The 20259-nt window shown below is 41.9% G+C and overlaps 2 protein-coding genes across 5 annotated transcripts in view; both read left to right on the top strand.

Moving 5' to 3' along the window:
• The first annotated feature begins 1105 nt into the window (after positions 1-1105).
• Positions 1106-10624, top strand: clk4b (CDC-like kinase 4b). Of its 4 annotated transcripts, none has more exons than XM_033633081.2 (14): positions 1123-1260; positions 2404-2483; positions 3499-3650; positions 5591-5840; positions 6499-6601; positions 6911-6977; positions 7076-7192; positions 7305-7471; positions 7564-7658; positions 7751-7880; positions 7960-8042; positions 8136-8215; positions 8336-8426; positions 9869-10624. In XM_033633081.2, the coding sequence occupies exons 2-14, from the start codon at positions 2481-2483 to the stop codon at positions 10055-10057; spliced, it is 1527 nt and encodes a 508-aa protein (XP_033488972.1). In that variant the 5' UTR covers positions 1123-1260; positions 2404-2480; the 3' UTR covers positions 10058-10624. The 4 variants fall into 4 exon arrangements, with proteins under 4 accessions (XP_033488971.1, XP_033488972.1, XP_033488970.1 ...); XM_033633079.2 differs by having other exon boundaries at positions 3499-3659; XM_033633080.2 differs by lacking the exon at positions 2404-2483 and having other exon boundaries at positions 1106-1260; positions 3499-3659.
• Positions 10625-12236: 1612 nt separating this feature from the next.
• col23a1b (collagen type XXIII alpha 1 chain b) overlaps positions 12237-20259 on the top strand; it is a 170759-nt gene continuing 162736 nt past the window's right edge. Inside the window, exons 1-2 of the mRNA XM_033633333.2 lie at positions 12237-12904; positions 13652-13721. Of these exons, the coding sequence (XP_033489224.2) occupies positions 12611-12904; positions 13652-13721 (364 nt within the window). The 5' untranslated portion in view covers positions 12237-12610. The remainder of the gene's footprint in view (positions 12905-13651; positions 13722-20259) is intronic.

Raw genomic sequence — 20259 nt, 5'->3', positions numbered from 1 at the left:
AATTGTATGCCTGGTGATCTATAAAATGTTTGTTGTACTTGCACCTTATAAAAACCCCAGTTTTGTTTTTTTGTTTTTTTATTTATATTTTTTCTTGTGACTCTTTTGCAATTTCACAACTTTCATTGTACAAAAATGTATAGTCCTTATGAGAAGATGTATTTTTCTCTCTGTTTTTGTTCTATTGTGTGTTCAATAAAAAAAAACTTAAAATGATGCATCTCACATCCAATATGTCGCAGATTCCATACATTTACATTTTCATATTCAGCATTTTTTCCAATGTAATGTCAGAAGCATTTATTGATATTTAAATTGGATTATATTTTCCCAAAATGCCTTTTATCAGTATATGTCTACTCTCAATATGAGCAGAGATCATCTAATTACCAAAATAAAAGAGCAGGGAATGAGAAATATTATTTGGTTATATTTGTACTTGTAATTTTCACCTAATCGAGGACTGCTGCTGCCTTCAGGATGCCAGCTTTAATAATCCAGTGTAGATTTTCTTATGTGAGAGAACCTTACAAGGACTTTATTGAGAAGCCTCTATGCTTTGTAATATTTTCTTTTTATTTTCATTTTTTTAATTTCAATTTTTCTTTTTTTTCAAATTATTTTTCAATTTGTATATATATATATATATATATATATATATATATATATATATATTAAATTAGACTTTACTGTCTGATATTTTTAGGTTACGTTGTTCCATTGTAATTTGAAGGGCCCTGCCACCTCCCTTTGAGACACATGAGAACCAAATTGATGCTCCAAGTCACAGATGATGTTTCATAAAATCATGCTTTTTAAGCTTGATTTTATTAACTTAGTTATAGATTTAGCCAAATGTACATTACATGTCATGAACAGAAGTGACTGGATCCAGTCATTGTGCTGGATCCCGACGGTTGTCGACAACTGCAACAACTTTTGGCTGATTCATCTTCAAATATTACCGACAGCTGTGACTCCATACAGTGCTATTAATATTTGTACCCGGAGCACTTCCTGAATGTGCCTGAAAGAATGTACTCAGGACAGTAAAATCCCAAATCTATAGTGAGTGGGCGTTGTTATTAGGCGTCGCGTCCGTTGCGTCATGGAATTTGTTTAAGAACGTTCTGTCGGATTCCAGAGAAGCTCGCCATCTTGGAAGACGAACAGTCGGAGGCATTTTTAAGTTTCTTTGTTCATAGTTTTTAATATAACCGACAGAACTACTCTTTCGAATCACATTACTGTAAAAGAGAGGTAAGACAATTTCTCATTATCACAATAACCACATTTTTTTTCGGTTACCTACAGTTTGGCATTAGTGTATTGACCGTACTGTAAGCTAACGTTAGCTAGTTAGCATTCCCGATATTCGACGTCTCGACAACATGGCAGATCTGGCTAATTAGCCATGGCTAAGTACAAGAATGTGTTTACTGGGGTACTGTAAGTGGGCAAACATGAGTGCAGCTACTTACAGTTGTGGCAACTATTATTTTAAAGGTGGCTACCACATTGGGATATCTTAGTTTAACATGTATAAAGCTGTTAAAGGTAGCCTTAACGTAATGTTGTTGTAGGGGTGGCTAATGTAGTTAGGATGCTCGGCGCTCGATGGGCCTTTGGATTGAGATCAAACTGATATTCGACGATTTAACGTTACTGCTGTATCTGCTCATATCTAGCCAGTTGACTACTATTACAACCCTATCAAATGAGTTAGCACATCTTGGGTTGCATATTATTTAACATAAATGCACCAATTGATAAACATGGAATTTAAACATCGACTTTGTCAGGCCGTGAAATCTACATCATGGCGTAGTGGAAACGTCGACATTAATGTATATTAACGTTGGCCCCAAGTTAGTTTCCCTGCGTTTCGTGCTCTCCGATCATTTTTTTCGTGGAAGTTAACGTCTAGTAAGCTAACGTAAATATTGAGTAATGTTTGTGTTATAACGTCAACGTGAACGCTTGCAAGTATTGCCTTGCGCCTTATGCATTTGTTTGCAGACAGATGACGTTACGCAATCATAATATGGAAGGTTGTCTTTCGTTTAGTTTGAGAGTTGCAACCACTGATCATTTTCACTGTATTTTGCTGAATAGACTCACGAAGAATTGTTTGATTACTTTGACGTTTTAATTTGCATTCAAAAGGAATGACACCCATAACGTATTTTTAGAGCCCAAGATGACACTTTCAGATTGTGTGGTTTGTCTGACCAACAATTTAAAATGCAAAGATTTGTATTTACAGTTTAAAATGAAAGATAGATGAGCTGATTATGAGAATATTGGAAGAAGTTGAAGCCAAAGAACGGTAGTTACTTTTTTACATGATAAACGATTGACTGATTTGAATGATCAACTTTAATCCCTTTTTATTATTTACAGGGTTGGAAATTAGCCACATCCAAATGCTGGTGAAATATGCAAGTGGCTGCTAAATTCGCTCACCAGCCAAAAACACAATGGTAATTTATTGAGTGGCTGGTAGATCTTGGAATCCAGCAGCCATGACAAAAAGTTAATTTTCAACACTTTGCACATATACAGCTCTTAATGTGAAAACCCTTTGGCTATCATTGCATAACGATATTCAGGCTCTGGGGAAGGCACAAATTTGCATTTTCAAGTATAGCAAGGCCATAGGGTGGGTCATGCCTTCACTATCCCAGGAAGCACAAATTTGCCTGGAGGGCAGCTGCTGATATTCTGGGTGTTTCGGTGCAGGCGGTTATCCAGGCCATAACTTCCTCTTTTGTGCACTAGTCTAGTCGTTGTATACAGCTCATTTAGCAACTGAAATCCAGACAGAAATTTGGCTAATCTTTAAACGGATATCTGCATATGAATTCAGATTACTTAGAAAGGAAAAGCTACACCGTTGTCAGACAACCAGTGGATTCTGATTTTCAATTTATTCAGCCCATAGACACACACAGAGTGTCTAAGGAAGTTGCTCATTGGTTTATGAGTCAAAAAAAGTTTGACTTCTCGGGTATAAAATTAGGTGGAGCTTCCACATTTTTGGGCTCACTGAACAAGTGCACAAGAAATTGAGCAGCTAACGTCTTTTTAGCCCTTCGCTAACTTAAATGGGGATGAAACGATTTAATCTGAAATTGCCTTCAAAGTTGCTGCGTTTCCTGGGGGCCTGATTCAGCCTCTTTTATTCTCCATGAGGACTGTTTACAAGCATGCAACCAAAACCTGCTTACACGTGATTGGTCAATGCTACTTGTACTACAAACATAAACCAGAGCACTTCAGTTACTAAAATTTTGTCCCAATGGCCACAGATTCTGCATATATTCAGATATCCGCACATACAGATTATACTACTATCAGTTTGAGCTGGCACATCTTAAACACAACATTGGGTCTAAATACATGGCTACAAAAATATTTCAATGACTGATAAATTACATATTGTCAATTATGACTCTGTGGAATTCTGGTTTGACTTGTCTTTCCCCTGTCTTTCAGATGCGACACTCAAAGCGAATGCGCTCCCCGGGTGTCTGGCTTGACGAGTACAGCTGGGAAGAGAGAATGGATTGTCGCAAGCGGAAGAAACACGATTCACACAGCAGTGAACGAGAAAATAAGTCCAGAAAAACTCACCGTCACCAGAAAACGTATGATGGGTAAATATCGATCATTTGTTGTGTAACGTGCCGACTCACATTCTAAGACCTTTTTGGGGTTTTGGTTTCTTAATGTACACTATTAACTGAAGTGAGCAATATATCAACAACTAGATTATGAGAGTGAAGGAGTTCTACAGTGTTACATGAAGTGTTAGGTATACTCGAAATATGAAATAAAAGCTTTTTATTGACCTTATTGTAGAAAAAGTTGCTTAACCATCATATTAAAACATTTATTGGAAAAAAATGTGACAAATTTGTGATAAATGTCAGGATAAAAATTAAAAATGGACATATTGTGTCTTTCACTTTGTCCTTTAAATGTATCCAAGAAAGGCAACTTGAGCCAAATTGGCAGATATGTTGACAATCATTAGATGATGTTGGAAATTGTCTTTAAGTGTAATACCTGTTTTAACATGAAACATGGCAGCAATGATGCTTTGATTTAATTGGGAAGCAACTGTTCGAATGCAGACCAGTTGAGGTTTTAAGAATAGTAAGTAGTAGTTTGCACCATTATTATTAGATGAGTCCATTTATACTGTTTCAGAATTTTAGTGGCGTGTGCTGCCATGTTTTGAGAAACTTCCAGTGAGGCTAACAAGACTTCAGATTTGTTATCAGCTCATGTGCTCCATACCAAAGAGTGTGTGTACATTGTAGACAGGGTTTGAACTTAACTTTTTCTTTTATCCACCTGTCACTGTGGCTGCTGGATTCCAAAATCTACCAGTCACTCAGTTACCATTGTTTTTTTTGTTTTGTATTTTTACTATTGAGTGAAGCAAATCTAGCAGCTGCTTGGACATTTGGCGGTGCTAATCCCAACCCTGATTGTAGACCACAACTCTGACATACCAATATGTCTAACTTGCAGTGTTTGTTTTTGTCATGGCATGTCAGATACATTTTCTAAAATGAATCCTTTTGCCCTTAAATGGTAACGGAGTCAAATTGCAATTTCAGTGTCACCTGGTTAAGTTTTGTGCAATGTTAATGTTTTGCAATTCTAGCTTTTGTGGGCATGTATGATGACCCAAGGGGTTACATTAGACGTTTCCAGATATACTCTATTTTAATTCTGTAGAGAGGCAGACCTCCTCCCAGAAGACAACTGACACCACCAGGGTGCTAGGGCCCTGGGGGGGGTTCATAGTCTTTTTTAGATGCTAAGGTGCTAACATGGCCTGCTAGGCGGGTGGGTTGGAAACATTCTGAGGAAACGTAACCATAACGAGCAAACATTAGGATGTTAAACAGCAAGGCATCTATAAGGAACTGTTTGATTGTATTAGGAATTTTTATGTTAGCAATAAACAAATTTCCTTTTGAGATATTTGTTCTCTTCGTTTCATATTGGCAGAAATGATACCTCATAAGTGTTCACCTCTTGCGTACTTAGATCTGCAGGTGGTATAATCACAGATCGTATTACGCACTATCAGGTTGTGCTGAAAAGCTTTCAGCAACTTTGAATGCCTCGCACATATACTGTGCCAGTGTGGCGCTCTGTCAGGGTGCATGAGTTTTAAGGAAGGCAGGGTTTGGGTTGCTAAGGAGACAGCTGTATAATTGGCAAAATTGCCTAAATATGGGGCATTCATTACATGTTGGCATTTGAATACCCCTAGAAGTACTATTTTCAAAGTGATTAAACTGATAATAAAATACTTCCTGAACTGTAGCCTCATTGAATAGGATTCCTGGTGTTTGGTGTCTGTAAATCAGTATGTTGCTAATTCCAAATGTTACATAAAAGGCTCGGGATAGAGTGTCAGGCAACAGGCGGACCATTGGCACCGTCATATTCAGTCTTCATTTGAGCGCTTGATCACAGACAAGGAACAGGGCTGCGTTTGACCTGACATATGCTTTCTAGTCCTTGTTTTTGATTTGTGTCTGTCATTGTTTTTGTTTGACTGCAGGCATTACTTGGAGACCCGCAGTTTGAACCAGAGGCTGGACTCAAGGGAGCGAACCCCTGGGGACCACAGTTTCGGCATGGCCTGTGAGGAGGACAGTCGTGAAGGCACCTGCAAGGACAAAGACAGAGACTGGCATCACTACAGCAAGTCATCCGGACGCAGTGGTCGGAGTGGTCGCAGCAGACGAAGCAGCCGCAGGCACAGAGACAGAAGGCGCAGACGTAGCCACTCTCGCCACAGGTCGTCCTCGGTACGAGAACCTCCTACCTCCCCTCTTCTCCCCTCTCCTGTCTTTGCCACCAAATCGAATGGGTCATCACAGGTGTTTAGCCAATGCTTAACACCTATCTCTTTGTCTCTCTGTATCTCTGTGTGTCCCACTCTTCACTATTAAGCATGATATCCAATATTGACATGTAGGGGACTTGGGGGCTCAGGAAGTAAGAGATTGTGAGTGTTTATAGATTTGCTAGCGAAAAGTGGACCCAGTATTTGTGCTGAAATCTAAGTGGGCAGTTATGGGACGTGTTAGTAAAGAATTAAGTTGTTTCGGAAGAGATACAAAGAACTACATGTAGAAAGACTGTAATCAATCAAGTTCAGTTTTTTTTCTGTACTACTCTGAGAAAGTCTCTCATCTGAAAATCTTGTTGCCATGTTTTTCTTCTGTAACACACACTATGTGGTGGCTGGCGCCCAATTTCTCTGACGGGGCTGAATTTGAATTTGCTGCTCCGTCCTTCCGTCCATTCGCCTGGCGGTGTTACTGAACGGGCCGAATCTATCCACCCCTACACCTCCCCCCCTTGGCCTGGTTGAATGAATGACGATGTCGCATTGTGGTGGCCTGGTGCTGGCTGACTGATGGGTTATTGATGTGATGGCGGATTGCGGCGGTTCCGGTGCAGAGGAGGAGCCATCAGCGCAGGAGCAGGAAAAGATCCAGGAGTGTTGAGGATGATGACGAGGGTCACCTCATCTATCACAGTGGAGACATGCTGAGAGCGAGATGTATAGAATATATACCTTTTTTTTCTACTGTTGTTCACACTTTGTCTCTCTCACTCTCTTGTTGTCTGGTTTATTTCCAAACATTAATGTAGAGGCTGAAGTATTTGGGCTAATAGACTTACATTTTTTTTGGTTAAATATTGCTTGTCAGTGTAATATATTTAGTACTGAGCTGTATTCCAGTGTTCAGAAGCCTGTTATAGTAGTGTAGCTAAACAGCAATGCAACATCAGGCAGTGAACCAGTCAAACGGCAGTGTTTCACTTTGTCAGTGTTGTGTTTCTAACTTCAACTCTCTATTTCCTGTAGATGAGATTGTGTGTACACTAGGAGAGGGTGCCTTTGGGAAGGTCGTCGAATGCATTGATCACACTAAGTAAGAAAATATTCCTCACAGCTCAGTGTTTTTAATATTTTCTCTCACTCTTTCTTCCTGCGTTTGGTATTAAAAGTATTTATATTGTGTGCTTCCAGTGATGGAGCTCGAGTGGCTCTGAAGATCATTAAAAACATAGACCGCTACCGTGAGGCAGCTATGTCTGAGGTAGAGGTGCTTGAACAGTTGAAGTCCCTTGACACTGATAAAAGATAGTAAGTCAATCCACAAAAACACAATCATCTTGTGCTCGTCACATATGAAATTATGTTCAAGATTTGCCATGCAAGAAACTTATTTTGCATCTGCTATACCTCTCCTCTGCAGTGCGTGTGTACACATCCTGGACTGGTTTGACTACCACGGCCATGTTTGTATTGCCTTTGAACTGCTTGGCCTCAGCACCTATGATTTCCTGAAGGAAAACAACTTCCAGCCTTTCCCCATAGAACACATTCGGCACATGGCGTATCAGATCATCCGGGCTGTGCGATGTGAGTAATTAACACAAGCATGCACAGAAAATACAGTATATGAACAGGGAAAAAACAGCTTGTTTTAAAATGTATGTGATCTTGTCTTTCAGTTCTGCATAACAACAAGCTGACTCACACAGATCTGAAGCCTGAGAATATTCTCTTCATTGATTCAGACTATGATATGGAGTACAACTCTGAATTGGTAAGTGTCCAAAAGAAACATAAACCTGCCAACGTATACGTTTAAGTCCAAAACTTCTTGTGTGTGTAACGGGGTTGTGTTATTGTCCTCAGAAACGTGATGAACGAACATTGAAGAACCCAGATGTGAAAATTGTGGACTTTGGTAACGCCACATATGAACACGAGCACCACACCTCTGTGGTGTCAACGCGTCACTACCGTGCTCCTGAAGTCATTTTAGGTACGTGTTTGTTTTTCTTGTTTGTTTAGACAGATCCTTTTATGGTGATGTGTTACTCAGTGAACATCGTTTCTTTCAGATCTTGGCTGGGACCATTCCTGTGATGTCTGGAGTGTAGGCTGCATACTCATTGAGTACTACCTTGGATCTACTCTCTTCCAGGTACGTGACAGCAGAGAGCTTAATAAAAATTATTACTACTGTCACGTTTACCATGGCATTTCTTATGATTTGTAATATTGTTTTCTCCTTCAGACTCATGACAGTAAAGAGCATCTTGCCATGATGGAGAGAGTCCTGGGCCCCATCCCCACACACCTCCTGCAGAAAACCAAGTATGTGGACCACTGAGTGTTTTATTTGTAGCATTTATAAAGCCACCTTAACATTATGTGCAGATAGTTAATTTATTTTTTTCATTTACATTAATCTTGTAATGATTGTCTGCTGTACAGGAAGCGGCGGTACGTTCATCGGGGCAAACTTGACTGGGATGCGCACAGCTCTTCTGGGAGATATGTCAGGAAACACTGCAAACCCCTCAAGGTGAGAGGAATACTACTGGAGACAGTCACACATAGTCAAAGTGTGCTCCAAGACTCGCATCTGAAAACACCCGTGTTTATCAAATGTGATTAAAAATAGACGTTCCAACAACGCCGAAACTCTGATGTGAACGTGTTAGCTAGCACGGTAGCAATCAGTACAGCCAAGTTTTATTCAGAGGTTCAACACTTGTACATAGCTCTGAACTCCACAGTAAGGACAGGATTCCTAATTATGCAGCATGTACCCACTGAGCCCAAGGTGCCAATCACACAGAAAGCGTTTTGCACGTAGCAGCACCGCACTGCTTTTTTTTTTTAATTGAATGCCAACCACACCAACACGTCCTTACACTAACCTTCTTGTGTAATCAATCTACTGTTTTTCCCCCAGTAATTAGTATCTAGTTCCTAAAATGTTTAGGCAGAGGATACTTTCTCTAGCTGTTGTTGAGGGTGAGAGGCTGTCAGCAAATAGTTTGTCGCAAGGCGCAAGGAAACGGAGATCTGTGTGTGTGTACATGAGAGCCTAAAAAAAGAGGGTGGATCACAGGGAGTATCGCCAGTTGGTCTAGGAGCTTCGCCTTGATGATGGTTTCAAGGCATATTTTAGGATGACAACCTGCTGTCTGTCAGGCTGTATAGCTCTGGGTATCCAGCAATCGCTACCACTAGAACTGTAAACTTGTTTTCGTGACCATGATGAAAAGGGGGATGACATGGGGTGTTTTTCCACTCAGTTATTTCAACTTGGGCAGTTCAGAGCAAAAGTGTGCGATGCGCTGCAGAAACGCGAGCTAAAGGCTTCATTCTCATTAAAAACAGTTACAAAAATGCACCTCCAGCTGCTAAATCACTTTGTGTGATCAGGGCCTGAGACACTATATAACAAATGATGAAATATTACAGCTGGACCTATGGTTTGAAATTGTATAAACCTGTCTCCTAAAAGGGCAGGGTCGTCTCTCCACTGCATCCCCCCACCCTGTTTTGAGATGTTGTGAACGTCGTGTGGAAGGATGAAGGCTGATTCAAAACAACACTAGATACTGTACAAATTTAGTGCTTGCTTTTTATTTTGCTGCTCATTTTTATCTGCTAGCTTAGCATTTGATATCAACCCAGTTTTAAATCGTATCATTTGCTGAATCAGTGTCAGGTCTCACACTAAGTTCATTTTCTCCTTATTTTTCTGTTTGAATTGGGCTGTTGTAGAGTCTTATTGTTCAGAAGATAGATTTCCCAAAGTGTGTTCAACACTGAACTTCTACCTCAGTCACAAGTTGAATTGCACCTAATAGTCTCATGCAGAGACAGAAATTGAGCATCACCAAACTGGTACTTATTGCAGGGCTCTTATGTTTTGTTCACCCTGCACATGCTTTAAAATATCGACCAGATTAATCGCGACATATTTTAAAGTTGTCCTTCCTTTCTTATCAGCATTACATGCTGTCAACGTGTGAAGACCACAACCAGCTGTTTGACCTGATAGAGAAGATGATGGAGTATGACCCAGCCAAGCGCCTCAGTCTGGAGCAGGCCCTCCGTCATCCCTTCTTCTCCTGCTACCGCAAGAGCACCAGCACCAGCATCAGAAGCAGCAGCAGCACTAGCAGCAAAAAGGACTGAACTCCTCAACCTGTAAACCTCTGACCTGTAACCTCGGCCAGGACCTGGCTTTCACCATGACATGTATCATGGTGCACGGTGCCAGCCTCTACTTCCTGACTCTCCAGGAGAGGAGTACCTTAACTGACTGTATCAGTCCACTGCCCTGCTTTGCTGTGTCCTGTCCCAAACTGCATTTCCTCATCACCTAATAATGTTTTCATTTGTGGCATGTTTTTTGTTGTGACATATCCCTCAAACTGATTTCTATTTATTTACCTTTTTGTAATTTAATTTGTCGCTCCTAAACATAATGCTGGTAAGACTGTTTTTTTTTATTCATGAATAGTCCAGTTGTGTCCATGTTCTGTCTGCATCGTAAAGTAGGTGATGGGTAATGTGACAGATGGAGAACTGCATCAGTCTCACCAGTAATTTATTCAGCACTGTCGTCGTTTAAAAAAAAAAAAAGCTATTGCAGGCAGAAAACTCTTGTACATAGAATTTGTTTATTTCTTTTTTCACTGACTGGTTATGTAACTTTTGCAGTATCATGTACATTTTCTCAATAAACGTGAACAGATGACAGAAGTGTGTGTGGGTGTTTTGAGTTTCAGTTGGGTGCAGTACCTGCGGTAGTCCACAGGATGGCAGTAAAAAGCTTTCAGATTACTGCAGAAGTGTTGCCTGAGGTATCGGAACTTCACTGATGGCCAACGTGGTAGAGTTAGGAGAGGGTTAACACAAATCTATAATGATTTCCTTGTCATTTCCTTGTTGAAATATTTGAACCTCATTTAAAGTTGAATAAAGTCTGCATGGACATTGTGAACATTTAAAACCAGCTGAATTGATGACAACTGTCTTAAAACCATGAGAGGGTTACTTAACCAAAAGGAGAAATAGTAGGTTTGGCAATGAAAAGATGTATTTCAAACTGTATATCAGACCTAAAAAAGACTTCACTACCCAATTCCCAACTATTCCAGATGTTTAAGTTTTGAGATTGAGTTGGAATCCTCACTGTAGGGAAGACGGGGGATGGTTGGCACGCAGCTAATTCCTGGTACTTTGTAGGTTACAGAAACTAAACATCAAAATGTTTGCCCTCTTGGCCTGCGCTCAGCTACTATGTTAGATCATCTGGATGTCACTCACTTTGTTATTTTACTATCAAACGTTTAGAGATGTTGGAAATGTGTTACTTTAATTAATAGACAAAAGATCAGCTATATTTTGATAGCAGATTTGAACGTCTGTGATGAGTGGTGGTAGCTGGCTTAGTCCCATCGCAAAGTGGGGTCAAATGTGCGTGGAGTAGGTTGGCCAGTTGTAACATAGTGTTTTTAAAGAGACTTAAAAATTAAATTCGATGTTTATATTGTTAGTTTTTTATTTTGAAAGTCAATGGAAAATGTGTTTTGGTTTTAATTGGCAGATGTTTTATGTAGGTCTTATGTTTTCTGGATTTTGTCTGATTTGTTGCTAACCAGTGCCGTAATGGGGCTGGTTTCCACAAATGCACGACATGACTTTAGCCATGAATCACCTCATTTTACGAAGACATTCGTGTAGGCTACATTAAAGAAACATACTTTTTATTTGTTGTTTTTACAGCTGAGATCTTAACCTTTCATTTGCCGCTTGTGAGAATATTTTAAAATTGATTTTGCCAGAGAAATACAACTGAGAGGGAAATGTGTGCCAACCAGCCCCGGTCTCCCCTACAGGATCACTACCTTGACAGTTATCTGGCTGATAATAGTCCTGTTATCCTGAACTTCAGGATAACAGTTACTTCTCTGCAATATATTGTGTGCCAGATGCGTCCTCCATTAACACTAAACAATGGCATACCAGTAGTCTAGTTTAAAAGTGGATTTAAGTGTCCTTTTTTCACAAATCAGTTGTTGGAGACATAAACATGTCATGTATTTGGAAGTCTCATAACATAACTTTTCTGCATGTGTCTCAGTTTCTCAACAAGCACATCATCACCAGTAACTATTCAAGTCGTCTTTAAATCTCAGTCGAGTGGTTTTGGAAAGATTATGGTGAAAAATAATCCTAGCAGACTGTGCAGAGGAGCCTGAGTGATCACAAATTGGCCAAGCCAAACCCTCACAGTCTCACAGCTGTCAATCCGCAGCCTCCCACGTGGTCAGCAGGGCGGGCGCATCTCAACTAGTTCAACGTGCAACTTTTAGGGAGGCAAACAATTGGACCCAATGGTAGTTGCACTTGCACATCCGTGTAGGATACTCCCCGACAGGAAACAACAACCTGCAAAGTCAGAAGGCGCCTCTTCTCTGGTTGGCATCCAGATCGCTCCCATCTGTGTCTGGCATAAACCCGGTGCGCGCTGCTGCTGCCTCTTGTTCCAAGACTAATTTAAGACAGCGCTTTGAACCCCGTGCCATAGTGTACTGGAGCTGAGTGTTGTGAATGTGTTAGGTGCGCTGTTTAGCCACTCCGCAGAGCCTGAGAAGAGTTTAATCGCAGCGCTACACCAACAAACAAGGCGTTTGGAGTTGTTTTCTATTTACCAAGAGGACTGTGAGGCAGGATCTCAGCATGGATACAGCCAGCGACTCTATCGGGGAAAGTAAGCCGGTGTGTCAGTGTGCTCCAAAGTCCGCGGTCCAGCGGTGGCTTCCAGGTTTTCCCATCGCTCTGTGCATGCTGATGTCCCTGAGCTCCATCACCGTGTGTCTTCTGATGAGCCTCAAGACCCACCAGCTGGAGAACCGACTGCAGATGGAGATGGACAAAGCGTCCATCTTCCAGCCGCCGCACAGGGCTTGTCTTAACGAGGATGGGACCCTAATTCCTGAGCTGAGCACTTCAGTGGGGAGGCTCGTGGAAGAGGTACCTGACGTCTACTGTCATTGATCAATACATCTTGTGTTTGTGAACTTCTGACAGAGGCTTCGCGTCTTTGTGCGTAAAGTGCGCGTAATAGCAGGGGGCACATGTAGTGAGAGTCAGAATCCGGTTTATTGCCAAGTAGGTTTGCACATACAGGGAATTTGCTTTAGTGTTTGAAGCATAGACAAAAAACCCCACATAAATAATGCATAGAAATGTTTGCAATAAAAATATAAAATGACAGAGCTGGGCAGGAATGTGCACAAATACACTCTAGGGCATGTGCAAAAGTTCCCACAATTAAGGATAAGAAGAATAAACCATGTACAGAGATATTAGCATCAAAAAGATGTGCATTCATGTGGCACATACAGACAGATGTGAAGTTGACAAACACTCAGACTTGCCACTTTTTGGCAATTGCACCCTAATTATCTCCCCCTCCTGAAATGAGTCCCTTTCAACGTATGACCGTAGGGATCAACCTTGCATGCAGCTGGCCAATTAGTTTGCAGTTAAATCTCTTTATAGGGTGACATAACCACCGATGAGACAGCAACCTATAATTTCATCACATGGAAAAGAAATTGAGGAAGCTCCTTTCATTCTTGAGCTGTGCGTAATGGGAAAAAGATTATGATCTCGTAATTGTTATTGAGATGATTTTAATCTCATTCCGTTCTCAACAATTTCCCCAGTGCGAACACAAACATGTTTAGGACTGAGATTTGTTCTGTGTGTCTGCAGAAAGTGGGGGTGCTGATGCCGAAATCAAGGACGACTAGGGATGCTGGCCAAGAGTGCTCCTGTCCTCCAGGTATGTCTCCGTTACATTTACCAGAACACACACACAAAACAAACAAGACGCTATAAATCTGAACCCACTCAGGTGGAAGTTACAGTCTAGGCATGACTGTGTCTGGCTCTGATGCTTTCAGCAGCTCTACTGAACTTTAAGAGTGCATGTGTGTGTGTCTTTTTCTGTGTGGGGCCCCTGGGCCTGTGGAAGGGCCCACACTGTGACAGCAGGGCTCTTCACTCAGCAGATCAGCGGGGCTGGAACGTCCAGCTCGAGCCCCGCAGCCTCGTGTCAGTGGGGGACGCTCATTTTTAATAGACGGAGCAGCCGTGTGCCAAGATGGGCCACGTTTGGTTGGCGGTGTTCGTTACAGGCTTGTGATAGTTCCACAGGTGGAGAACAGTGTGTGATCCACATCGTGTTACACACAGAGGCCTGTGGATTAAAGAAAGGTGGTGTTTTGGGCGAAGCTGCTGCTATGATGTTTGATGTGATGTGAACATGAGTGGGTGTGCCGAACTGATCAGCTGTGTGTTTAATGGTTTACATGGGATTTTTTTAACCTCACCTGTGGAGGGGAAAGTTGTGGTTTTAAAGCCAGGGGAATTCTCTGGCCTGCAGTAAGAAGATGTGTGTGTGTTTTATTGAAACTGGCACTCACGACATTCCACTTTTTTAAAAACTGCAACTTGAGTGGAATCTCATCATTTGTGTTATCACGTTTTTCACTTTTAAAATGCTGCATGAAGAAGTACCAGAGTTTTTAAGGCGCTTATCTGCACATTTGGGAAATTTCTCTCCCTGGCTCTTCCTCCTTTCTTTTTCTTTCTCTTTGTCTGCGGGTGTGAATAGCCCTGCAACAACAAGAACAGGTGAAAGCGTTCACAAGTGGAATTTCTGGCCCGCTTTCAAAACATTCTGTCTTCCCGTCTGAAGTCTGCTGTGCCAAGATGGCTCGCTGGCTCTGTCTGGCTGGCTAGTGAAGTTGGTGCAAGTGTTTGTTGTTTGCTTTGGACCCGTGAGATCTGAAGCTGTCAACACAAGCTGCAGTTCTCTCCTGTGGTTCCACTTGTATAAATTTCTCCTGAGCATGACTCAGTAGAATAGTAATCAGAGGTATATGTGCCTTGTATAAAGTTGCCCAGTGAGGTCAACTCTGCACTGCCCTTGCTGGGCACTGGTAATTTCTCCATTAGAACATATTATTGTATCACATGCTGCATCCCATTTTCCTGTCAATTTTGCTGAACTGCTGTGCAATCAGGCGGTTTTGGCACTGAAATACAATCCCTCCACAACTATTCAGAAGTCTATTTAAAGTCTCTCTTTCCACTTTCTGGTCTTTAAATATGTCTTTTTTTCCTGTTGGTGAAACAAAAGGCTATTTTGTTTATTGCGGCTTTGATGCAACTGAATGCCTGTGAACACGCACTATGTTTTTCACAGCCCAACAGTTCCCCAGATTGCTCAATACAGACTTGCGAACATTACTGCAAAAAAAGCGTATGTTTCTAAAGAGGGTTTCTCAGCTGAGAGATTTAGATTTGGAGAGTTTGTCGAGGTGCTTTGTGCTCAAGAAGCCACACGAGCTGGGTACTATCAGGTTTGTGCCAAGCTCTGTATACAGTATGTGACTCATGTAAAATGCTTTATGTATGCATCAGAGCTGTGCCTAAATGTGTGCATCCCATCTGCGTCCTTGCGAGAGAGTGTACAGTCTGGTCATGGTCCCATATGGCTACATGTGGTGCTGTGTGTGTGTGTGTGTGTGTGTGCGCGCGAGTCTGGGTTTATGTCTCGGAGCCTTTGACGGGCCGACAGAGGCACCTCTCTCAACACGACACTGTAAGAAGAGACCCTCCTCTCCCTTTAGCACCAGCTCGTCCCACCTGAAACTTGAATCTCTCACCACCAGGATCACAGGCCAAGGTATTTCTGCCTGTATGTGTGTGAGAGACACACAGCCGCACAGCATGAGCGGCATTTCTGCCATTAAAGCTATGCCCACCGCATCAGGGTGCTCACCTTTCAGCGTGCATGAAGACGGGGGCCCAACAGGGGGCAGCACTTCTGCAGCAGCTCTGGGAATGATGATGTCTTGAGTGTGTCAGTGACACTTCTGACTGAATGACTTCTGTCGTATGAAATATGAAGGTATTTTAAAGGTAACGCTCTCTAGTTCAGTCAGCAGTGGAGTAGCAGACACACTGCCGAGAAGGAATTTGACGCCAAGGGACATCTTCGTCTCGTAGCTGCTCAGCAGAGGCAGCATTGTGACACTTTAATGCTCACAGATACGACCAGCAGTTGTTAAGGCTTAGGCAAACTATGAGTCCAGCCCTGCTTACAAGCTTCAGGTGTTTGCAATTAACACCCGCCTGTTCCCTCAACAGACACACACTACGTATGCTCGCACACAAACCTCACACACACACACACACACACACACACACACACACACACACACACACACACAGATTCATTACTTACACATGAACACAACACCTTTACGGTGCCTTGGCTAATTAGAACCATGTGGGGGCTGCATGTGTCCTGTGTAGGGGGAGTGTATTGTCATCGCTGCAATTTGCATTTAAAGGGTGTTTAACAGGTCTGATACCAGCGAGGTGGGGCACACAGTCTGCCCACACTTGGGCACAGGGCCCAAAATGAAATGCTCGCCAGATACACTCATTAATGTCACTCAGTCGCTGAAGTCTGCAGCAGGAGAGGATGCTGAAACAGCACAGTCAGCACCGACTGACAGGACATTTTGGGGGGATTTTCATGTAGGAAGGAATTCAAGATTTGCACAGCCTCCTTGAACATTTAGATGAAAACTGCAAACTATGTTTTTTTTTTTACTTCCTATAGGAATATACCTTAGTTGCTTTTCCAGGTATTGATGACACAGTTGTGAGGATTCACTACTTTTCAAGTGAATATTCTTGGAGTTTGGCCTGTTGGTGACACAACTACCAGAGGACACTTTTCTCTACATTTGTGACATTTTATAGACCAAACAACTGATTGATCAAGCCTGTCTTGATGTATTGTGTTTGGATTATTGATCAGTAAACATGGGATAGCATGGCTGTATCTTAAACATTAGTCAGGACTGAGCTCCTTCAGTCAGTTAGGGCATCTAAGTATTTGGTGTTAGTGTATATGAGGGCAAGAGGTCAGACCCCTGGCTGTGCGGTCAGATCAATTTCCATCAGATAAGAGCTTATTAACGTACTGAGGGGGAACAAAGGCCCCCATATGTGTGTATGTGTGTTTATATAACTTGGAGAGCGTGCTCGCTGCGGGGTTCTCTGATGCATTTAACATGTACACGCTAGAGATGTGCGTGATTAGTTGACTAGTCGATTAAATCTTGCTGCCGTCACTAGTCGGCACCAGAAATACAAGTTGATTAAATGTGTTAATATTATTTAATCACATTTAAATAACACATTAATACACACTCTTATGGGTTTTTTTGTTTGATTTTTAACCATAGGATTGGCTGTTTGCTATGTGATTGTGTTCACCCAATGAAATTGCCATTTTACGCAGAGTTTCCCAAAGATTTATCTTCCTAAAGGATATTATTTTCAATGACTGTTATCTGTTATCTTTTATGTTGTGAGTTGTTTTGTGGGACAATGTGCAGCCACGCATTTAAGCGGCATTTAAAACCCGATTTTGTTAATAAAGAAAGAGAATTAACACTATCAAATGGCGTTTAGATATCTTCTGTATGTATCTGTTTTAAAAATGTTTTCTTACTTTTAGATAAGTTGACCAGTCAAGGTTCAAACTTCCGTTTAAATGTCTGGGAAATAAGTCGTTAGGAACGTCCCTTGCACAGGCACACCTATTTGTATTTATTGCTACACATGTAATTGTTCGCTGTTATGCTCCCACCGTCTTCCGCAGGCTGAGGAATACAGTATAACATCAGCCTCTCACTCAGGAAGCAGAGGGGAGGCTGCACGCTCTCCCTGCCCAGCTTCCTGCTCCCCCACCTGGAGGAGGAGACGGGGAAAGCCGGCTTTAGGGAGACCCACAATGGGGCCAGCACCCCCCTCAGGGCTGCGTTTTGGTTTTTAAAGCCATAATAAATCAGACAGGAAGCTTGCAGCTACCTATACAATCTATCACCACAGGACGAACACACAGGCCGTATAATTAATGACCATTTTGAAATAATAAACGCAGGAAATTTGTTTTCATAAGTGGTCTCATTTTAGATTCGTTCTGCTATAGCTATGGGCAGTTTTTTTTTTTATTGTATTAATATGCTGGAGAGCAGCACATAACTAGCTCTGTGTGTGTGTGTGTGTGTGTGTGTGTGTGTGTGTGTGTGTGTGTGTGTGTGTGCATGTGTCAGTCTCTGCTTGTTGCAGCCATGTATTTAGTGCATGTGTGTTTGTTTTGATGTCTGCAGGCATGTGTTTTAGTGTGCAGCTCTGCTTTACTTTAAATTCAGGACGTATGAAGTCAGTTATGAAGAGTGTATCCTGTGGCAGAAAATCCAGCTGGCTTTTTACATTATGCTGCAGATTTCAAACCAGGGAAGAAAATATGCATTTTTTAAAATACAAAATACTTTTTATCCTGCCGCTGCACAGAATCACATTGGTGTTCGTGTAGCTATAGTCACTGATGGTTACTGCTTTATGATGGACATTGCTAGAAAGGTAATAGCCGTATCCATCCCCTATTCACTTTGTCTTCCCCTTGCAGCCTGCTTTGTGTTTAACACTGTATCACAGACTACAGATCCCATCATCATATGGACAGCAGCTCTGATGCACAGCTGTGCGAGCCCCGTGTCCTCAGGTTACTTTTATCCTTCGGCTGATGTGTCTGTTATTCTCACTAGTTCGCTGTAAGAGACGCCTCGAGTGTGTTCAGTTTATTTGGAGAAGACAAGGGGAATGCTGCCTCTTAGACAGTCGGAGATATTTAGTTTGGAAATGTCTCTATCGTTGAAGTCAAGGGCTGCAATGAAGAATGGTATATTACTAAGAAAGTGGGTCGAGCTTGTGTTTAGATTTAAAATCGAGTTTGGCTTGTGTTGAGTATGGATTATCTAGCGGTCGGGGTCTTATCTCGTTTGTCTGATAAATTGCCTCAAGTGATGCCACTTGAGACAACATCTGTCTGGGTTTAAGAAAGTTGCATTGTGGGTAATTCACGTGCATTTCAGCGAGGCTGAATTTGAACTCCAGAACAGCTAATGCAAATGACTCCAGGTGTGTGTTTGTGCATTTGTATGTGTGTTTCTGGCAGACACACACACTATGCACACTACCAACCCACACATAAACCACATCCCCTCCCCTCTCTGTCTCTCATCAGCCGTCTTATTAAAGTTAGCTTTGTGAAACCACAGTGTTTAACAGCAGCGCCGACATTCTTCCTTTTGAAAAATAAACAGCTGGACACAGGCCGGCCAGTCGGCTGCCCCGTGAAGGCCCACAAGGACCTCAGGAACACACAGAGGAGCAAAGGGGCCGGGTGCCAGGTAGTGAAGCCCAGGATGTGGAGTACACACACTGCAGCCAAGAGGAACTCTCTGTACAGGCGCACTCAGCAGTGCTCCATAGAAAACATCGCTGGATGCAATTATCTATTGACATAACATCATATTAGCTGTGAGGTCATTAAAAGTGGGAAGTGATGAGGAGCGGAGGAAACACGGATTGTAACTTATTTGAGGGATTTTGCTTCCATGTGTTCATATTTAAGCGTCGCTCCGCGGCTAACAGTGGAAATTCCAAAGATAGCCTGATATTGAGCAACAGCTATATAAGGCCCTGTTTACATTTACATCATTGTCTTTTTCCAGGCACGTCAGAGGAGTGAGGTGACTTTTCTCATGCCGTTAATAGCTCCATGTAGCGGTGCGAGGATACAAAAACACCCCCAGCATAAACATGGGCCAGAGGAGTGTTTCTTATTTCTACAGGTGGACAGAAATATAACAGAGCTCTACATTGTTGAGAGATATTGTGCATTGTGTGTATCAAGTAGCAGTTTAACTATAATAAGTTGTTATTTTAGCATCTTCACAACAATATTGGGTTTAATTAAGTGTTACTACACAGATACTTACAATTATACATTGGAGAATAATCAAGCAGGGTTGGCCCAGAACGAGACATACAAATTATGTGAGGAACACATGGCATCAAAGGAAAACTGTACGTAGAGGAACATCTGATTTGCTGCTTTTCACACAGTGATTCTTTGTGTGATGCACAAGATTTCAAAACACCAGTTGTTTTCAGCGGAGCAGCGTGCATCAAAAGCATCAAGTGGTGTGTTCAACCGCAGGGACATAAATTATCTCTTCGGTCTTGGATTGATTTAAGAGCATCGCCGCAAAATCATCCGTGGTGTTTCTGGATCAAAAGAATCGGTTGACTCAACAAATGGCTTTTGAAAGGTTGCAGTTAATTCAAGACAGTAATTTTTTTTCTATCCAGTAATTATTGTATTATGTCTGCATAATATATATGCCTGTTTTCAAAGAAGGAGGCTACAGACAGCAAATAATGTC

Source organism: Epinephelus lanceolatus, chromosome 7 (assembly GCF_041903045.1).
Source record: "Epinephelus lanceolatus isolate andai-2023 chromosome 7, ASM4190304v1, whole genome shotgun sequence".
Taxonomy (NCBI): Eukaryota; Metazoa; Chordata; class Actinopteri; order Perciformes; family Serranidae; genus Epinephelus; species Epinephelus lanceolatus.
Note: the sequence above shows the minus strand (reverse complement) of the source record. Positions and strands in the feature narration are given on the sequence as shown.

Bases quoted from the DNA above. Each gene is read 5' to 3' on its own strand.
- clk4b (XM_033633079.2), top strand. The intron at 5,841-6,498 runs GTACGAGAACCT...GTTCCGGTGCAG, and splicing joins CTCGCCACAGGTCGTCCTCG to AGGAGGAGCCATCAGCGCAG. The intron at 6,602-6,910 runs GTATAGAATATA...TATTTCCTGTAG, and splicing joins AGACATGCTGAGAGCGAGAT to ATGAGATTGTGTGTACACTA.